The sequence below is a fragment of the Corvus cornix genome, chromosome 5 (genome assembly GCF_000738735.6).
Source record: "Corvus cornix cornix isolate S_Up_H32 chromosome 5, ASM73873v5, whole genome shotgun sequence".
NCBI lineage: Eukaryota > Metazoa > Chordata > Aves > Passeriformes > Corvidae > Corvus > Corvus cornix.
The window spans coordinates 7,621,084-7,643,078 of NC_046335.1; the positions used below are offsets into that span (position 1 = coordinate 7,621,084).

The 21,995-nt window shown below is 38.0% G+C and overlaps 1 protein-coding gene across 1 annotated transcript in view; it reads left to right on the top strand.

Annotated features, from left to right (window-relative positions):
* Positions 1-21,995, top strand: part of NUDT14 (nudix hydrolase 14) — a 60,473-nt gene that overhangs the window by 22,308 nt on the left and 16,170 nt on the right. Inside the window, exons 2-3 of the mRNA XM_039552811.1 lie at positions 5,791-5,834; positions 20,157-20,221. Of these exons, the coding sequence (XP_039408745.1) occupies positions 5,791-5,834; positions 20,157-20,221 (109 nt within the window). The remainder of the gene's footprint in view (positions 1-5,790; positions 5,835-20,156; positions 20,222-21,995) is intronic.

A 21,995-nucleotide genomic window follows, 5' to 3' on the forward strand; every position in this document is an offset into this window, starting at 1 on the left:
GGTGGTTTTGGTGTAACTTTACAGTTCTTGGCCACTTAGACTTTTTCTGTCCAAGCAGAAGTTTTCTGTCGATAAACATGGGAGATGACATAAGGCAGTGCCTTTAATTTGGTCACTTTTAAAATTATTGAATACTTGTGTAAGGCAAATAATATAGGAGAAGCTTTAAGTAGATTTTGGGTAAAGATTGTTTCTCCTTCAGTCATGTGTTCTCTGTCCAGAGCTTATTTCAAGGAGTCATTGAATAAGTGACAATCCAATGTAAATTTTGTTTTGTGGAATTATCTGAACTCCCAAAAGAGCAACTACAGGAAATCTGTTACTGTAAACCTGTGTGTGGAGGATTTATTTTATACCCCCTTGTGGGATGTTGTGAAAAAATCTTTATGCAGAGTTAAAGAAAACATTTAAAGCTGTTTTGTGAGTGTTCTTTCACCTGTTACACCAACAGGTTTTCTGTTTACTCTTCAGAATAAAACTTTTAATAAAATCTAAGAAGAATATGCCTTTAACTGCACATGTTTAAAACATACATGTAATGCAGTTTGTAAGTAGCGCTTTCAGAAGCTCTCAGTTAATTATTTTATACATAAGCAAGGCAAACCTTTCTGTGCAGCTGCAGGACTTGAGCATTGGTTCATTGAGGGGAGACAGATCAGTGCACAGAAAAACCTCAGCCTTTTTCCCAGGTAGCCAGCTATGTCATAGTGCTTCTGTATTATGAGAAATAGTGAGTATTTGTTTCACATTCACCGTCTCTGTGTCATTCATGGTTTTACAGACTTCTGCAGTGTCAGCCCTTAGCGTGGGTGTCACCATACCAAGGTTACCATAAGCTGCATGGCATGGACTGCAGCACCACTGTCCTTTCTCTTCCTCACCTTGAAACTCAGTAGCATCTTATAACTGGGGTACCACAGCTCTAATTCAATTAAATTATTTATAAAAAGGAACTCGTTCTTAGAATAATCCTTGAGGAAAGGCCTACATCTCTCTCTCACAGGGAAATTGTGAGTCCCAGGAGGGCTGTACACCACAGCCAGACTGAGGGGGTTGGTTTGTTTGGGTTGGGGGTTTTTTGAAAGCCCAGGATGGTATCAGTCTAACAGTGATGAGTACTGGTACCTGTGCAGACACATTACCTCATGTGAGAGCTGGTTCAAGAGCTTCTCAGGTGTCAGACTGCGCATGGGCACTGCCCTCAGGGAGAAGAAGGAGGAAGGCGTTCAAGCTGCCCCAAATGAAACGTAGAAACTCCCAGTGACTTGTGTCAGAGCCTGTCCAGGATCTGTGACATGTGGAGCATACCCCGTGTCACCATACAGTGCCAGTGAATGTTTCTTTCTACATCATTAGCACAGCAAGTCCGTTTTCTCTTCTTTATTGGCCTGATTGGGCTAAGTCTTAGGCGAGTTCCTCTAGCAAGCAAGAGTTACCCTTTAGGTATTCTGGCAGTGATTTGACCTTGTTGTTCAGATATTATATTGCCTCAGGTGGTGGAGGAAAGCAAAGGACAGCAGTATCCATGGCACAGTCATCCTTAAGGCATTTTAGCCAGAGGATATGTGGGAAAAAGAGTGGTATTTTGATAGGCTGCAGACAAGTCCAACTTACCCATACCAGACGGTGTGAAGAGACTCCTGCCTGTAATTATGACACTGAGCAGGTGCAGGAAGAGTCTTAGGAAAATGATTTCAAGGGTGGTAGCAGGACAGAGAATGTGAAGATCAAGTATGGGTGACATTAACAGCTCTGCAGAGGCAGGAGTCACATCTGCTGAACTTGCATCCACTGTCAACACTTGTCTAGCGGAGAGCATCTGGCTGTGCCTGGTTGTCCTAGAATCACTTGTACCAAAACACATTGAGTCTCCTTGTGCAGACTGTCAAGCTGGGGGTGAGCTGCTGTTACTCTGATTAAGTTATCAATGCCATTACCAAATCACTCCTACAGACAAGATGGTCTTGTGACACACTTTGCGCATTCAGGTAGTACAGAAATGGCTGTTTGCGCTTGCTTTTTGGAGTTGGGGGAGGATCGTGTTCAATTTGGATGCCTTTTTGAGGCACTGTCTTTTGCCACTCTTCAGCTGCCTTTTGTCAAAGGCTTAGAAGAGTGTTCTGGAGAAGCATTGCTGTGTGCTTTCTCTGTTCTTAAATTTTAGAGACAGGTTTCCAGGCAAGATGGACATCTTGTCTGACCTGGTATGGCTTTCTTATGCAATTAGTACTTATGTAAGTGATCTGTCTTCTGTGTAATGTGACACGGAGTTGTCTCACATGCTGCCTCTCCTGGAATACAGCTTTATTAATTTACACATACTATATGCACTAGTTGAGTGTTGCAACATCACAGAACCTGATCACTGAGCACAGAACTAGAGTGTGATTACTTTGTGATTAAAGATTTACCAAATTGATTATGTGTTACACTAGGTTATTGCAGTATCAGAACTACTATTCTGAACAGATTAAAACTAGTATAAGATACTTCCGACATATTTGTCTTTATAAACATCACAGGGCACATCTCCTGTTTGAAGAATAATTTTTTAAATCTTTCTCAAAAGTCATAATATAATCCTTTCTCGTTCCTGTCATCAGTGTTTAAATCTCCCAGCAATCAGTTACACTCAGTTCTTACTTCATTGAGAGATACTGTGATTGTTCCTTATTAGACATTTGAGAATGTACTACTTATAATAATGCAATTACATATGCTTATTAAAATGAAAAAATGTTAAGGGTTTGAGAGAGCCTTTGTGTTTCTCAAAGATACTTCTCTTTTGTGGGAGTCATGTTGACCATTGATACCTTTAATATTCCAGCTATCTGTAACTGTGGTGATAGCAGAGCTTTGTCAAAGACCAGGATATATAGACTGGAGCAGTTTAACAAGTAATCATAGCCACTTGGCTTTTAAAAGCATGAATCTTGATCAGTTCAGCAAGTAATACTTTTGTCTTAAAGATAAGATAGAGATACTACATACAGCTTGATATAGTTGGTTAGAAGCTGGCTGGAATTAATGTTCTGTAAAGTATGTAAAGCAGCATAAGAACCATTGGTAACTGTTTACATGCTATTAATAATTAGCAACCTTCCTACCAGTCTGTTAGGAAAGAACCATGCATTGGGCACAATAGAAACCCAACTCTATACGGTTGGGTTCAAATTACATTTGACTTCGACAGTAGGGCATGAATGGGGCTCATTTGAGTTTCTGCCACTGTAAACAAAGAGATGTTGGAATGTTTCATTGGTTTATTGATTTATTTATTTGGACAGGTGCAACTTGATCATATGAAATAATTTTTTTATTCAAATACAGGCAGAAAATATCTTAATAAGCATTGTCCGGTCAGAGTATATGATACTAACCAATGTCTTGACTCAAATTAATTTAGCTGGTGGCTGGTTTTGAATTTGAGTCTTAGACTAATCAAATCTTGTTCTAGAGAAAGTGCTTTATCTGGACTTAAAAAATAGAAAATACAGATTTTATTTTCTGATTAATTTCTTTTTAGGTACTAAGTTCCTTCTTTTGCTTTCTGCTAAATTTATGTGCATGTCTGTGGGGTAGATTCTGTTAATGGTAATGGACCTCATCCTTGGGAAGAGGTCATTCAGTTCTGATGGATCCCATCTGTATGAGGATGATTCTCTAGGGTGTAATTTTCCTCAGCTATTTGAAACCCTCTCTTAAGTGCTCCAAAGCAATCAGGTTCTATAATTTGCAAAATGATGGAAGAGGAAAGAGCCAGGAAGATTGTTGGTGGGATGGTATGTTAGAATGCAGTATCACAGGACTAACAGCCTAAATTATGCAAGGAAAGACTTGATTCAGGCTTTTTTTGCCATCTCCATCAGCTGGACACCTACATTTCTCCAGAGTGGACACTAAAAAGGGAGAATGGATGATGGTAGCACATCTTACAATTTGGAGCAGGGGAAGGTTGAGACTAGAGAAACAATACGAAGTTACATGCAGAAGACATTACCCTTGGTCCTCAGTTTTCCAACTCTTTTGTGTTAAATGGAAAATTGCTCAGCAATCTGCTAACAAATCCCACAAATACCTTGCTTACAGGTAGAAATAAACCTACAGAAAGATTGAGCTGACCTTGCACATTTAGTACCTTAAATCATCTTACCATACAACACAGCCCATGTTGCAGCTGTGTGTTGTATCATAGTCCTATCTAAGTTGTTCCTCTGTCTCTCACCAGGTGGAATGAATTGGATATACACTCAGCTTTGGAAGCAATGGCTTTGATATTTCAGTTCACACTGAGATTTTGCTGTCTTTATTTCTCTTTCAACATTATATTGCATTTAAACAATATCAGGACTTCTCCTGTAATGCACACATTCAATTCCTGTCAGTGCTAACAGAAGGCATGTGCATACACCAATGGAAGCACGGATTAGAGTTTCTCTTGAGGTGAACAACTGTTTATAATTAGAGTTGTGGGAATGAAGAAAAACCCAGCTAGCAAGCAAACAGTCCCTCTTCCAAAAAGCTTGGTAAACTCATAAAGCTCAGGGGCTTAATCTCTGAACCAGAGTGCTTGTTATCTAATCCCCACCAGCTGTTGTGTACTTGGTAGCCATGACATCTGTAATAGAGCTGAAGTGCCTGTCTATATTGGTTGGCACCTTTACCCACCAACTGAACTTGATTCTTCTCTCATTGCTCACATTTACCTGCTTTAAATCATTAACCAGTTGCTCAGGGTTTGATCATCCATTTAACCATACTTTATAATAGAAGTCAAGTGCTGCTTTTCACGTTAAGCATATTTTAGGTATGTAGCTCTTCAACAGGTCTCGTTTTTGTGTTGCTAATAAGAAAAAGGTATCAACCACAAGAATTTCCTCTGGTTTCATGCTGATTCCTAACATAGACTTAAAACTGACCTGGGAGTGAAGTCTCTTGAGTTGTATTTGAGCTGAAAAATACCATCATGCTTCCAGTAAACAGAGTAAAGAATTATATGCATCTCCATTAACTGGTGTGTATGAATTGCTATAGGTAACTGTAGACCATAGAATGAAAATGTAAGCAAAGTGTATACGTGCTCATTATAGCTGTGAAAGAATGCTTGTTTCCAGAGATCACTGTCAGCTGTGCTGTAGTGGATACTGTTCTTTTTAAACTGGCAGAGGACAGGAATTGGCCCATCTTGAGAAAATCAGCCATTTTATGTCTCCCAGTTCTTGAATGAGTGCTGTGACTCAAGCCTGCTGCGAGACAGTGCCCTCAGCACCACTAACAGTGCAGAGGAACAGCTGCTGTGTAGAGTGGAGTGTGACCCCTTCATGTTAGGTGTGGATAAAACTCCTATTTTGAGCCTTGTGAGGGGTTAGAGGGAAGGTGTCTTGTTCCTGGATCCCACATGAGTTTAGTTAGGAAGTAAGTGCTGAACTGTTCTCAAGGTAAGACCATTTCTGGACATGGAAGAACATATCTGTGGGTTGTTTTACTGATTAAAACATAGCTGTTTATGGCTTCCTGGCACCTTGAATGGGCAGCTGAAGTTGATGCTGGGCCTGAAGACTACAATAAACTTACGTTAGCTGTCATCATAATATTGTGGGTCTAAGATTTTAAACTGTCCTAAGAGTTCTCAGTGTCTGTAATACTGTCAAAGTCCAGAATACTGGCATCTTCAATAAAACCAGCTGTACTAAATTTTCAAAGAAATACCTCTTAAGTTTTGTTAAATTCCATTAAAGTAATTTTTCACTTGGAGTTGATTTGACTGATTTTTAATTTTTTTCCCCCCAGAATGGCACTAAGAAGTTCTGGGATTTTATGAGGACACATGACAGGTAACAATGGCATCACATTATTTCCCACTGTCTTTGTGTTCTGTTTTATATTGTGTTCTCTTTCATTGGTCAGATGTTGTTGATGTTGTCTTTCCTCCAGTTTCCTCTTCAATTCTCACTTCTTGTGTAATACTTGCAGGTAGTTGTCTACTGTTTTAGATGGAATTAGCAGAAATTTTAAAATCTCCTTGTGGTTTATTATGTTTTCAGTAAGTTTTGTCTGTGCTTGACTATTCAGATACTAAGAGTTTTAACACATAATTTATTGTACATTTTAATGATTACATAGAAGATGGAACTGAAAGTTTGGATTGTATGAAATCCGCTTTTTTGAGTGGGAATATATTACCTGAAGGAAGGACTTTCTTCTGTCTTTCCAAATGTATTTCTCTGATCAGGAAAGAAAAGCAATTAACTCCCAACTTCAAAGATCAGTTCATACAAGATTATAACAAATAAGGTATATATTAAACCGACCAAGTCTCAGTGTTATTACAAACTAAAATATTTATATGTCTTTCAAAAAGCATTAATATTTAATCTGTTTGCTGAAAATTCAGGTACTAGAATACAAAAATAAAAAGCAAGGCTGACAATACTTTTCCAAGAAAAAGCTTTTCTAAATCTATTAAATGTAAAAAATGTAGCAAGACACTAAAATAAATTGTGACATGAACATAACCACATCAAGAGATGTGTTTTTTGTGTGCATTAAATAACTAAAATCAGTTACATTTAGGGAAATTCTTCTCTGTTGGAACCCTCTAAGTCCTTACATGAGTCTTTTTGTGACATGAGTCTTTAGATGTGTGTGGGTACCTGGGAGGAATATAAAATTCTAGCAACACTTTTTATCTATATAAAGATTATGAAGGTAAAATTTTCAGGAGGACTGGGAAAGTATTAGCTAGATTAAAAATGCCTGTACTGCTTGAGAATGAGGACAGAAGAGGGAGTGATATTTCAATACTGAACTTCACACTTGCTTTTGGAATTTGCCTGGAAGACAGTTCTGTCTTTGCACTTTGTCTGTCCATATGGGCGTGTGCCTGAATTTATGATAGCAGATACAAAGGCTGAAATCATAATTGATTGCTGGAAATTTAATATATGCCCATTCAAGCAAGTGAATCCAGCCTCAAGTCACAGTGCTGAGAAGATGACTTCCAGATGAATTTGTATGACTATTTTTGTTTAAACTTTAGTTTATCACTTTGTGATAATGTGTGAATATATGCAACTAACTGAGTGGGGTAAGTATTAAAGGATCAGTTTTCCATGAACTTCTTGGGAACAGTATTTCTGAACGACTTTTGTGGACATTTTTAAAATAGTTGAGAACATAACTTTATAAAAAGGCTATGGCCACATGTCATGCCAGTCATCTCTGGTCACATAACATTTGTTAGCTTCAGATGTACAACAGCTGCCACCCGAACTTATTAGTGACTACTGTTGAACTGCAGAATGTCTAACACTCTTTCACAAGGAAATTCATTGCAGCTTCTGACACCAAAGGTAGTAATGTGAACTTTCTGCATAGGAAATCCATGGGTTTACGTAAATTTTATTTGTGACTAGGAAGGCAATTATTATCCAATACATTAGTCAGATTCAAAATCCCTTATAATTCATTAAAGCCCTATATTTTGCTGTATGTTAATAGCTGTGATGCTTGTTATATGGAAAAGTCATGTTAACTAGTTGCTGAAGATTCTAGAGAAATTCATACTGAGAGAGCTCTTAGTGGTTCATTACTGTTAATGAAGGATAAATATTGAAGAAGAGGAGAGGTTTCTGGGACATATGTTCTGTTGGTCAGGATTTCCCAGTGTGTATGTCTGCTTGAGGAAGATTGTAGATGTTTTCCAGAATTAAGATCTCTTTTCCATAACACTTTTCCATAAGTGCTCATAACTTACTACTTATGAAAATGCTGTAAGACTGTTAAATGCTCCAAGATTTTATAACAGGTATGTTTACCTGAGCTGAGCATGTTGGAATTCCAGATCAGTAAAGAACACATGTATATATTATATATTTACATAGAATTGATATGTATAATAAATTCAGTGGTGATGAATAGAAAAGCAACTGTGTAATCATACAAAACCAGACATTGTGTCTAACCCATGTCTTTATTTGTCATCCTCTTTCAGCAGCACAAGTAAACATGCTTAAGACTGACTTCCTTGCTGCATGATAGTGAACTGACAGCTTGTGTGTTGGGTTCCTTTGGGACCCCAGTGTTCTGTCTCATTTCAAATTAGGTCAATATAAGCCAATATGTAATAGATTTGTATCAGAAGATACAGGAAAATATTTACCAAGAGAGATGAAGTTATTGTTGTATAAATGTATCCTTTCCAACTGTTTGGATGAACAGCTGATTAAAGTATACAAAGACAAAAACACAAAGACTGCAGTAGTCACTTCATTTGCCTTGGGTGTGAGTCATCTTTTAAAATCTCACTATGTGTTGCAGTAGGGCAAGATCATTTAACCATATGCAGGCTGGTGTAACTCTAGCACAAGTTAAAATAGCAGAATTGGTATTACTTTTCCTTTCCGTTCCATTCCATTATTGCAGATCTGGGCATGAGTCTACAGTATGTGGTTCCTGAGCTTTCTTAAGACCAAGATCATTTAGAACTAGAGTTACCAGTCCCGAAGTCACCTCTGTAATTTATGTTGAACAAATAGTTGCTTATTCCAAATCCCCCCCAGCCACTTAAAGATAAAAATAGTTATGTGCAATTTATTACTAGTCGCACAATAAACTGTGGCCAAGGCAAACCTTCAGAACCTTAGCTGTCAAAAGTCAACTGAGTGTCAGGATAGACAAAAGAAGCAGTATTTCTTACCATATTTAGGTTTAAATTGTAACAGAAGGAAGCTCCAGGACACAAGGACATACCCATGGACAGTAGTTTGGTCCTGGAATGATTCACCCAGAGAGACTGAGGAATCTCCATCCTTAGAGAAGTCCAAACCTTGACTGGACAAGGCTCTGAGAAATCAGGCCTAACTTAGAGGTTAGTGTGACTTTTAACAGGAGATTGGATCAGATGATCTCTAAAAGTTGCTTACATCCTGAAGGTTTCTATGATTTTACAAGCATATTAAATGTTTAATGAGTGTTACAGTTCCCATCTGAAAACTGTCAAAAATTTGCAAACTTGTCAAGAAATCTGCCAATTTCTAAGCCATTTTTCTGTTGGAAAATAATGAGCTTACTATTGTTCTTGTCCTATGGAGGCAGATTTAAGTTAATCTTTCTCTGAAACATGCAGATGAACATTATCAGAGCTCACTGGAAGGTTTTATTATGTCGTTAGAAACAACAGTGAAGTTTACTAAAAATGAATGAAGAGAAGCAAAAATCCTTGATTACCTCTTCTCCATGGTAATTATAGAACAAGTTTATTGAGGTGGTGCTCCTAAGTGCTACATAATTCTGGTCTGTTGTGTTAGGCACACAGCAAAAGATGCTTTCTGCAGTTCTGCACTGCTTTCTTTTCTAATTAAGTATAATTTTTCCTTTAATACTCAAATGATGTGTTTGGTCACACATATCCTGATGAAAATCAAGCAGAGTGCAAGCAATAGAAATTTAGATGCAAGGTGTATTTCAAGATTCTTTTTAGACTTGGGTCTGTCAGAACTGGTTAGCAATTTGTGGGGGTGTGATTTGCGGGCTGAAGAGCTGTTAATTTTTTTTAAGGATTTGGCTTTTAAAAATAAAAGTCTTTATCAGAACATTTTCCTTCTGCAAATTTGTGGTGATTTTCTGTTAGAAATAGAAACATACGAAATTTTACAGAGTAACCATCGATACCTGTAACAAAAAATTATTCTCTAAAACCAGACTCAGGTTACAGTTATATTCTCCCTCATCCTAATTTTGCTATATTTAGTACAGTAAGAGCCTGAAATGTAATACTTAAGTTCTACATTCATCTACTTTATAAAGCAATAGACCACGTTCGTTTCAGGTTTCAGCAGCTCCCCTTAAACAGATTCAAGGCTTTTAAAAGGCATAATTTGGGAACAGAGGAAGGTCAGTGTACAGTCATGTGCTCTCTTCTGTGCTTTGAGTAACAACGCTTGAGAACAGGGACACAACTGTACCTTTTCCTAGTTGACAAAACAATTTTATGTCTACTTCTCTATTGGAAAGTATGAAAAATGCACTGTAAAGTTCACTACATTTAAAGGAAAACAAATTTGAGGAGACTGAAGTGTGCAAGGTAGTTAAGTGAGTTCCTCTCACCTCTGAAAATATCATGTGATGAGTAAAAAGCATTTGGACTGAAAAACTTGCAGCTCTACATGTGCATCATACCCCATTCATGCTGTGGTTTTACCCTCAAAATCATGTCACAGTGACTCAGCAATAGTTCCTGACTTAAAAATTGTTCATGAAAAAACCATTAGGTTTATTCTTATATTCCTGCCTTGCAAGATTTGCTTTTTTTTTTTTTTAAGTAGAGAGATTAATTTGTTTCACATTTAAAAGAAATTAATTCCTAATCTAATTTGCTTCCTTGGAAAAAATGACTTTACAATTTATCTATTACAAAGACAACTGAAAAATGTATTTTTCTATCAGGAGTGAGTTTACAGGGTGAACGAAACCAAGGCAATCTACACCTCAGCTTTTTCTATCCTGCAGGTACCAGTCCTGGGGACAAACAGGAGGAGGCTCTCAAGGCAGGTTAAAAATGAGCATAACTTAGAAGGAGGAGATGAAGGTATCCAGGCTCTGTGCTCTGCAGTTACCTGGCCGAGGGCAGAAATCCCTGGCCGAGGGGAGTAAGGAATGCAGCCCAACAGCTGCGCCAGGAGGTGGCTGCATCCCGGCTCTGGCCACGAGAGCCGGCCGGGGATGGGTCACCAGAGCCGGGCGAGTGGCCTGCAGGAGCCACGGTTGCTATTCTGGCTCGGTGGCTGTAGCAGGCAGCTATGGAGACAGAGTGGAAGTCATGTGCCCTGACCACATTATAGGAGTGGATTAAATTCCTTCTCCTATTTCATATGCCAGATCATTTGGGCTTTATGGAAACTTAATCCTGTATGTATTTTTCTGGTTTATGTCCTAGTGTATTATAAGACACCATGAAATTTAGCTCAGATGCTTCCTTTGCACAAGAATTATCACAGTAGTTTTAAAATACAGCTTTTTAACATCCTTATAGGTAAAAAAAAAAAGTTTTTCTTGGGTGGCATCTTGGGTGGCATATGCCTTTTACTTGCAGTGATGTGCTGTTGTTCTGCAAACCTTGTCTATCTTTGTAATGTCTCCTCCAGGGTGTCGATGATGTGGAATTTTCTTGATTATCTTCAAAGATAGTGTGGAGGATAATGCAGTGTTTAAAATCGACTGGAGATAGTTAAACAAACAAAAATGATGGAAAGTTTAGGGAAATAACAGCTGAGAGAAGGTAATGAGGGCTGGGCATGTTCATGCAGAGGGTAGCACAACTGAGGAGAGAAATTACCACTTATCACAAAATGTGAAGGAACGTTACAGAGCAGGCCAGAATCATTTAATTTCATCAGTAATCAATGGCAGAATGAGAAATTATGTGTGGTGGGGAAAGTATTTTTAAAATTAAACACTAAGAGACTTTTTTTACCAATAAGCAATAAGACAGTCCAGGAAGGCATGTTTTGTAATCACTGTCATTGAAAACGCTCAGGTCTAGGCTTGATATCTGTCTATCAAAGATGCTGTCAGGATAATGATAATTTTCCTGGTATTAGAAGGAAAAAATGTAGTAGCCTATTAGTTTTCTTCAACCCAAGTAATTACAGTATTTGTTTGCATACGATATTTGCAAACAAAATGCACTTAATGGTGTGTTTTTCGTTGTTCATTTTTGGCGTTTTTTGAAGTGAAGACTTGACAGATCCTCTGCTTTTGTGCCAGGAATTCTGCAGGCATATTTACTGTCTTTTAAAACGAGTTACTCTGTTGTTACCTTAGGATCCAATCTAAATAAAAGCATAGGAATGAGAGAAATGTTAATGTATTTGATGCTGTAAAGTTATCAGAGAGAAACATGAAATCATAAGCCAAATTTTCAGATTCTCATTTCATCTTTTTAAGCATGTGATATGAAAGCACCCTATAGCATATAATCTCTTCTCTGCTGTATCACTGAAACAGGGTAAAATGGCAATAAAATCTTTATTGAGGGCATCGCTTCATTGGGAACTTAAATATTTGCCTAATTTTAAGAATAGAATCCTTTAAAACTCTTACAGCTGAGCAGGTACACAAGAATTTTGGCTGGTTAATCATAAATTTCTGAATAAAGGTTTCTGGTATCCAGATTAGAAGCATCTTGGGTTTTTTACAAGTTTAGGGATTTAATTTTCTAGTGTTTCCAATAATATGCAAAATAAATGAATGTGTTTGTTCTCTTATATTCTCTGAAATCAGAGTCTTCCCTCTGCTTTCGTGTGATTTTGAACTAAACCTGTTCTGTGTGAAGGGTGCCAAGAGTTTGTACATGGGTTAGAGACAGTAGCATGATCATGGCCTGCATTTGGGATTGGTAAAAATAATCTTAGGAAAGCTAGGAAATGTTCTGCAATTGGAGTGTCTGTATTTTATTATTTTAGCTGAAAATATCTCTTGCAAAAGTGGAAATTATTTACGCATTATTCTAGAGGTAGGAAAATCTGGGAAAATGTGAACAGCTACCAGTTTCTCACTGATGGTAGTGAGACTGTGCAGTTATACCTGGCAAAAGGTTATGTTAAGCACATCATACTTGGATTTTGGTGGGTAATAAACAAAGCTGCTGGTTTTCCTTACCTTAGTGCAGAACACTTGAACTGTTTGTTTTGTGAGCTGTCCTTGAAACCTGGTGTTGTTTTAAAACTTTGACTTTTGCCATTTCAGAATGGAATGGAGTCGTACTTAGGCCTTTTAGGTGGATTATTCATTGGTCTTACTATGTGACAGTGTTTATAAATGGCAGTTTCACAAATAATTAGGAATTGGAACAAAAGCCCATCAGGCTCTGACATCTGTTGCACATAATGCCCATAAAGGTGTATTCAATCAAATAAGTTAGCATAAAACCTGAATTTATTTATTAAAATATTTTGTTGAAAGAATCCCATTGAGATGCAATGTGTCATTTCCAAGGGTATGCTGGGATACTGGCCAAGATATGACACTTAAGGAATGTTATTGAGAGCAGCATGCTTTGATGTCTCATTTATTTTGCAGTTGAATTTTCTTTTTATTTTTTTCTTTGTTATAGGAAAATAGGTTGCTGAGAGAATTGTTTATTCCAGAGAAGTTGTCCTGATAGTATTCTCTGGTTAGCAGTACAAATTGCTACTTTACAAGTAGGTATAAATTGTGTTTTGAAAGTGCATGTATATGGGTTTACTACCACTTCTTAGTCCATTTTTACGCTGGTCTGATGATTAACCAAACATATGCTTCCTGCTTTATGGTGTCATGAACAACTTCCTGCTGCAGTTCAGTTTACTGAAACCAACCTTCCTTTAGATTTTGTCTAAAGTAACATTTATTTTCTTAAGCATAAGTGGCTCACCACTTTTTTCTGGGTTTATTTAGTATTAAATATTTACGTTGTATTGGAGAAAGCATTCAAATTTCATCAGAATACAGAAGTCTTTTAGACATCTCTAATTATCTATTGCCAAATCCACTTTATCTGTGATTAGTATGAAAGGGTGAATGTTTTTGTCAGGAGCTTATAGCTTTGCTTTTGTAATAGGCTGCATTTTAAGCAGCCAATTGGATTGGTGTTGGCTTTTGAAAGATGCAAAATGCTTTGAAGGAAGACTTAAATGAGCCAGTAAAGATTGTGCAAGCACACACATTTAATCTCAGGACTATCTGCATTGTAGTTAAAGCTCTGGGAAACTAAAGGAATTGCTCTGGAGAATAATCAAAGGGCACAGCTTTATTACATCTCTGTTCCGAAAATGAAGGGGCTGTTTTCTCTGGCTTAAGGACCTCGGTGCTGTGCTGATAAAAGGGAGAACACAGAGCTTTGGAGACCACATTAGAAGTTTTCAGGATGTGTCCAGCTGTGAAATGGATGGTTAATTTGAATACAGAAGTGACACAGGATCTATATACAATTTTTTCTTATGGACATCAAAAATAATTTTGAAATAAGATGAAGTAGGCCCTCTTGAAGGTCGACTCCTCCCAAAGAATTGCTTTTGAGTGTTGGCTCTCTAACAAGTTTAGGTGGGTTTTGATTATCACTTTAAAATTGAAAGCACAGTCATTTTAGATTCAAACAAGAAAAGGACACATGTTTACAAACGTGAACGTGGTTTTGTGGAGACCTTACAGCACCTTCCAGGATCTGAAGGGGGCCCACAGAGAAGCCAGAGAGAGACTCTCTGTCAGGAGCTGTCGTGATAGGACAAGGAGTAATGGGTACAGATTGAAAGAGGGAAAATTTAGGTTAGCTATTAGGAAGAAATTTTTTACTGTGACCGTGGTGAGACACTGGAACAGGTTGCCCAGGGAGGTTGTAGGTGCCCCAACCCTGGAAGTGTTCAAAGCCAGGTTGGATAATACCTTGAGCAACCTGGTCTGGTGAGATGTGTCCCTGCCCGTGGCAGAGGGGGTTGGGAGTAGAGGATCTTTAAGGCCCATTCCAACCCCTTAGCATTTTATGAACGTACTTTAATCCTGATCTGGGGTGTTTCTCGAACATAATAGTTTAAAAAGACTAGATGGAATTATAGTCTTGACATGGCAAACTATGAATAATCAATTTGTCAACCTTCTATGAACAAAGAAAGCCAAATTAATATAAGATCAAGAAGAAAAATTTATACTTCAAAGCTAAAACAATTATGGGACTTCTAAATTATTTATTTATATATTTTCTTACTAACTTTTCATCTAGTATGATTCATAAATCTTGACATTTTCTCCTTTATGAGCATTGTGGGCAAAAATATGAAATATATGTTTTATATTCACATGCTCTCCAGCAGAGATGAATGCATCTCTAAATACTTCTGTGGTTGCACACTACATTTGATTATTTTCTTCTGATTGTATCAAAGGGATTTTTAAAACCAAATATCTGTTGAGAGTCGAGGGGATTGATTAAATCACTTACTTGCTTTTATTCCTGCATGCTATTTTTGTGTCTCCTTTTGGAATCTGCCATTTCTTTGTCTTCTTTGAGAATGAAAACTGAAATACTGCAGGCTCTGTATTAGTGGTATTGAAGGGGTTTTGATAGTTTGTTTTGGTTTGTTTATTGTGTTTTTTTAAAAATCATACATCATTAGTTCCTAAAGTCTCCCCCATGGAGCTGAGATCATTGTTTGTAGGCAGCACTTACTGGTATTACAGGCTTTAAACTAATTTTGAGATACTTTTTAACCTTTAAAAGTAGGTGAAAGTAGCTGAGGTTAATAGCTGAGAAGTCCTGGCTTTCAACATTGTCAGTCTTTTTTTAGGTGCTTTATCTTCCATTATTCATTTCTGATCAGAGTTTGTGTGTGTCACACATATGCCCATGCTTGACACAAGCAGCTCCTGAGTTGCTCTTACAAGGATTTAAGAAAGGTCAACTTCTTTGCCTGTGTTACCTCATCAATTACTTAACATATTAGCATTTTAGTTATTAGTACAAGATTGTCATTGAAAGTCCTCATCTCCAGCCTTGAGAGTCTTAGCTCAATGACAGAAGTACAGGAGAGCCTTGTCCTTGTCTTTGTGATTGCTATACTGTGGGGATTTTCTAAAATTATTTTTTAGTTTTACAAATTCACATTTGTAAAGTCAGCATTAAAGCCACACCTAAGAATAAAGAAAGACTGAATCAATCTTTATTTAGTAAAGGATTTTGAAAATTTGTCTCATGAAAAGCAGTTAGTAAGTGTCAGCAGTTGCATGTGGATTAACTATAGCCCAGGTTAACAACTGTCAAATCATGAAGACAGATTACCAAATTGATGACTACAAGGCAAAATTGCATGACTACCTGAAAAAAATAAACTATAACAAAAAGCAAAAAAACCCCAAACCTTTGGACAAAAAAAATAACCCCAAAAAACCACCAAAAAATCAACAAAGCCCCCTAATCCCAAAAACCTTCTTTCAAGTATTGGAGCTCTAGAAGTACATATTTAAGAAGCTGTGGCAAAGTTTATTTGCTGATCTCAGTTGCTAGGATGTATTTCAAAAGAATTAACTTTTCATGGTCCATATGTGTGTGTGCACATTTTAACAGGATGTCAGTTTTCATCTGTCCCCTACCTCAGAACTGCTGTGGTCAAATGCTGCATGTCTTGCGTTGCTCCATGAAACACCACCTTCCTTTCTCAGGTTTGAGAGTGTGAAGTTGTAGTATTTCTAACTAAATGTCTGCTGAGCTGGAATATCACAAAGCATCAGTTACTGTGATTTCAATAAATACAAAGCTGTACTGTGTTGGGGGAAGGAAAAATGTGGAAGTAGTTTTCTATGGCACACAATGGAGTCATTTTCTGAACTCTTCTAAGAGGTGTTTTCAGCTGTAGAGGTTGTATTCCGGTGCATATTTTCTCTTTTGATAAGGGTCTTAGAGGAGGAATTAAGGTTCTGCACTCTTTATGTTGCAGTATCCTTGGGTCAGCTGTCTGTAATTTCTGCACATTGACTTAGACAGTTTAGGGAAGTCAAATATCCATCAGAGGATCCTAATACCTATTTCAGTCAGGGCTTTTTTGAAGTTTAAATGGTTAAATGCTACATGACAGCCTTGACTGAATAGTTGGAATCCCTTTCAGAAAACATCGTGTTATGGGCCAAGACCAGACACACTTCAACTGCAAACTTTGAGTACGACAACAGCTTAAGTACAGGTTAAATGCTCTTTGTATGTGACATTTTAGGTTCACATCTTTCTTAAAATGTTTTTAAGCTACTCTTAATGTTCCTGTATTTATAGAAAGAACAATATTCTACATCATTGCACAGTAAGCTGTTTACATGCATGATTTCTTTGGGAAAAACTACTGTAATTATAGTAGTGATTTATTTCATCTGTAAAGGGAAGCTACTGCAGCTACTGCAGTGAGAAGTTGAGCTACTGCATTGGGAAGTTGAGCATGAGGCTGGGCTGAAGGCTGAGTAGGTCTGTGGTCTTCAGCAGCTCCGAAGTGTGTCTGCACACACCCTGTCATCTCTTAGTAAGTTCTTTTTCTGTTTGGTTGTCGTCCCTAATGCAGCTACTGGCAGATGTGTGGAGGAGCCAAGTCTCCTTCATTGATCAGTGGCATTTACATTCCTGACCTCTCCTTTTACACCTCTGATTTCCCTCAGAGTCAGCTGTGGGAGGATTAGCCAGCAAAGATACACACCTGTGGAATATGCTAAAAGTGGTAATCTGCCACACAAAATGTAAAGATTAGCGGGTCTAAGCTGAGACAGTGTTTCCTTAGTGCAGAGGTGTTATAGCTTGTTTTAAGGCATGGATGGAAGCTTGGGATTTATCATGATCCTTTTATATCAGTGTATTCTTTTCCTTTGTAAAATATAACAAAAAAGTGGTCTTGTGCTGCTGTTTGAGACATGGGTGCGTGAAGCCTTTTGCTGCATTAGGACCTTTGATATCCATTTTAGGTTAAATTCTTGTCTAGGATTACTATCTCTTTTAGGAAATGTGGCTGAGCTTTTTTTCTTTTCTAGTGCTTCTGTATGTTTTTTCCCAAATGTGCAGCTTTGGCTTAATTTCTTTTCTGTATCTTTTAGTTGCAGAGATTCTCATGAAAGTCCTTGTGGATGTTTTAATTTTTTACGTTATGTGTTTACTCCTCACTTTAAAGCTGTGTATATAATACCCTAAAATAGGTCTGGTTGTAATCTTTTGAAGGGAATTGCCTTGAAACATCAAATACCTCTGTAATACCCCATGGTATGGTACCACTGAAAGATGTACTTGGACCTACTAATGGATTTGTAGTAGGTTTTTTTTGGTAGCCTGTATCATCCATAAAAATAGCAATCTCAAACTAATTTTGTAGTGAATTCTTTGTATGGTGGTTTAAAACTCTGGAAGATAAGTACTTTCCTCATAGGCCAGACCAAACATCTGAACCCACACATTTGGGTCATTATAAGGAAACCCATTGAAAATGGGAGTGAAGCTCCTCCACTTAGCTCAGTTGAACTGTCTTGCTCTAACTTTGTGTAATACTCAGATAACTGTCCTGAATGCAGCCCTCAGTGGGTTTTCAGAAGTTACAGACCTGGTGACCTGTGGAAATATTTCATGTTATGTTGTTTCTTGTGAACAAAGAAACAGCAAATGGCATTCCCAGTGTTACACCCCTCCTAAGAAGGTAAAATTCTGAACTTTCTCCTCCATGACTCTCCAGCTCTGACAGGAAATAATAGAACTTGTGTGTTGTGGTTTGTTAAAAAATGTAAATTTCTGTTCCAAATTGTTTGTCAGTCTCTCAGAAAATTAGAAGTAATTAAATAGAAAGTTCTACAGATTTGTGCCATTTCTGTACCCTCTCATCTCAAGATGGTGTGAGAAGCAGACAATTGTAATAACTTGCTGCTACTCCTTTCCAGCTAATTTGATCTTGTTCCTTAATTCTGACAGATTGTTTTTAATTTTCCCATCTGTTCCATAAAAATCTCAAGTGATTGACTCCTAGGAAAAAATAATGTCTAATAGCTGAGCCATTTTTAATGAGTTAGTATGAGTTATTTAATGAGACGTGCTGAAGAAGGCAAGCCAAAGGAAAGATTGGGCCTGGGGTGGTGGATGTAAAGAAAGGTAAAGGGCAACCATCTGCTTCAGGAAGCTTCCACTCTCCTCTTCATCAGCAGTTTTAGGCTGCTGCTCTCTCCAGTTTCAGGCAGTGCCCATGGACAAAACAACAAAGGTTCAGTAGCAGTAATTCCTTTTTCCTTTTTATTTAGTGCAGTGTCTGCCCTCAGACAGTACCGCTTTGGGGAGAGGAACAGTCGTGAAAAGGGAAAAAAACTCAAAGAATAAAAGAATAATATTTAAGTAACCTTAAAAATGTTGTGGTCTGTGGTTTAACTTCATTTCTTCCAGCAACCTACACAGACTCCCAGGTATTTCGGAAAGAACCCCAGTGCCAGTAAACAGAGTGAATGTTCTCCTCCGGCCTCTCCGAAGGCTAAAACCTTTGCTTTAAAATTGCCTGCAAATGGCATATCCCAGGGCAGGAAGCCATCAATATGCAGTACAGGTCTTTGAGAATAGCAACCATGAATATAAATGCTAACATCTGGACTTCTCCCTTCTGTTTTGGTTTTTATATATTATTATAATAAACATTAACATTATTTTTAATAATCATCAGATAGCATTTTCTTTGGCAGCTTGAGACTTCATTATTAAATCAAATAGTGAGAATAAATATACAGTTCTTTTACAAGGAAAGTTGAAAGTTTGACTCAATCCTACAAATATGCCATTGTGAGTCTAATCTATTGTAGAGTTCATAGAATAATGAATTAACGTCTCGATTGCATACAGTGAGGCAGAACAAATGAGAGAATGCTGCCATGGTAATGAGCAAAATATACACTTGGGGTTTTTTTGGCAGTGGGCTACCAGCTAAGGAGGAAAACTTTTGTCTGCATTTTCTTAAACTAGTAAAACCTGAGAGTGTGTTAAGCAAGCAGAGAACATCAGTACTCTACACATCCAGAGCATGTCCAAATACTCAGGCTGTCAGGTGTCCCCATGACATTTATTGCAAGCAACCATGAACCACTGAATGTAACAGTTGAAGTTACTAGTTTAAATTTGTACAAAATCGTACTTGGATGGTGTCTGGTTTGAAACCTGAGCTCAGCAAGTAGCTACAGATAGGAGATGCTCTGTGCTTGTACAGAACTCACTGGCTCTGATTGAGACTAGACTGTGCCTGAGGTTTTGACTATCCTAATTTGAGACTGATATAAGGGAACATATGTTTTCATTTGCAAGGGTTTTTTGCTATCTAGTATCAATATTCTTAGACTGAAAGAGAGGGTAGTGGTGGTGTTCCTGTTGGGAAGAAGGAATTGATTGGTGCTTATTTTCATACCACAAGACAAAAGTGACTTAATTTTGAGTAAATTCTCATGGGCTTTGGGAACATGACCCATTATCTATCCCTCTAGATGGATTTTGGACAAGAACCTTGTTGGGTTGTGGCTTTAGTAATAAATCTTACATGTATTTATAGAGTTGCAATTAAATTCACAAGATGTAAGTTTAATAGTTCTGCATTAATCCTTCGTAAAGCGTTGATCTTTTGGTTTTTTATTTTCCTCCTCAGTGTGTCAATCCTGATCTTTAATACTTCTCGGCAGTGCTTTGTTGTGGTGAAGCAGTTCCGCCCAGGTAATCCTCTTTTTTAGATTTACTTTTGCTCTCTAGTGAAGCAAGCTTTTAAGGGTTTAGCAGTTAAAAGTTGGTGCATCTGTGGTGATAAAATCTTTGTTCTATATTCTGTTTCTTTGTATGATAGCCCATCCTTTTCAGTCAGTCAGAATTTCTAACCAGGGAAATTTCCATTACAGATGAAACAAATGATCAGGGTAGTCTTATATTTTGCTTTTGGGCTGGTTATTGTCCTCTTTTGGATGAAATTACAAACAGCTCTACAATGATCGTGCAAGAAATTGCTTTAATTTGAAGTTCCTTCTTGACCTACTTGTACAGAAGCACAGTATTTTTCTTTTTGTTTTGTCTGAAATATTCTTTTTATTTTTACTGTCTTGTTGTGCATTGTATAGTTGGGAATTTAAAATGAGGGAGATTCAGGACTGTATGCTTTTTCCTCAGTATGTGGACAGCTTCATTTTACCAGTTATTAATTTAGGTTAATATACTTATTTGGTTTTTTTCTGAGTTTTTGTATCAGTTATTTTAACTCAAAGCAGTATTTACTTTCTGGAAGTTAAAAAGGAAATGCATATTCTCTGCATGTTAATTAAAAGAAATCAGAAGGTATTTCACTGACTGTTGCTAAGAGACCGTTTCGAGACTGCTCATGGTAGACTTTAGAGGAAACTTTCTAGGGTAGTGTCACACTGCCCCTTCTTACCGACAGTGATTACAGCCTCTGCAGTGCTGTGCAGCAGTGTTACACTGACAGTGCATCCTTCTCATGAAGTGCTAATTGCCTTGTATAAAGTGTTTGTTTATCTGTTCAGCACTAATCCACTGTCTTTTATTTGCCAGCGAATAGAGGGTTCCTGTAGCTGTTGCTCTCTTTGAGGCAGTTTTCGGGAGAAGCCTTTGTATGTGTACACATATATATTAATTTATATATATATGTGCTGAGCAGCAACACATTCATTGCATTATCTGTATGGAAGTGTCAAATCAGCCTCAAAAGAGTGGACTGTTTGTGGAGTTAAACCATTCCAGAGGCTGGAGCTGCTCAGGCACCTGGCCTTAGGCACAGTGGTCAGTCAGACACCCCACAGCAGCTCAGTCATCACAATCATGCCCTGACATTACTCACGTCCCTATATTTATAATTATATCTCCATTCCATGGTTATTGTCTGCCCTGGTGCCTGTTCCACAAAGCAAAGACAAAGGCTGAGGCTTTTCTCATTGCCAGATCCTACCAGGATCCCACCAGGAAGGAGATCACTCATTGCTGTGAGTGAACAGCTGCCGCTCGCTCTCCAGGCACGTCCCCTGCACGTGTGCTGGTGCCATGTGTGCTCGTCCTTCCCTAGGCTGTGCTGTCGGGAGCAGCTTTTCCCACTGATGTCTGTGGTGCTTGTAAAGGCACTCATCCCTCCCTGCCCTTACATTCCCACCCCATTCCCTTTGGCAGCAGCAGCCCTTATGCAGCCACAGCAGAATGGCTGCAGACAGGAGGTCTGAGGATCAGGCAGCTGAAGGAGTTCATGCTGATTTGAGGGGTGGCAGGAGCACACAACCAGTGAGGCAAACAGTGTGCTCTGAGCTTAGATCATCTTGAATGATCATGAAATCACACATTTGGGAGGAGCAGAGAGAAGAAAGTTAAACGTGTATCTCTGTATATGTTCCTCACCCATGACTAATTTGCAAAGGTATTCGTCAATGCTTATTTTGGTAGGCAATTGACCACACATTTTCAAATATAATAAAATGATATATTCCTGGGAAGGGCT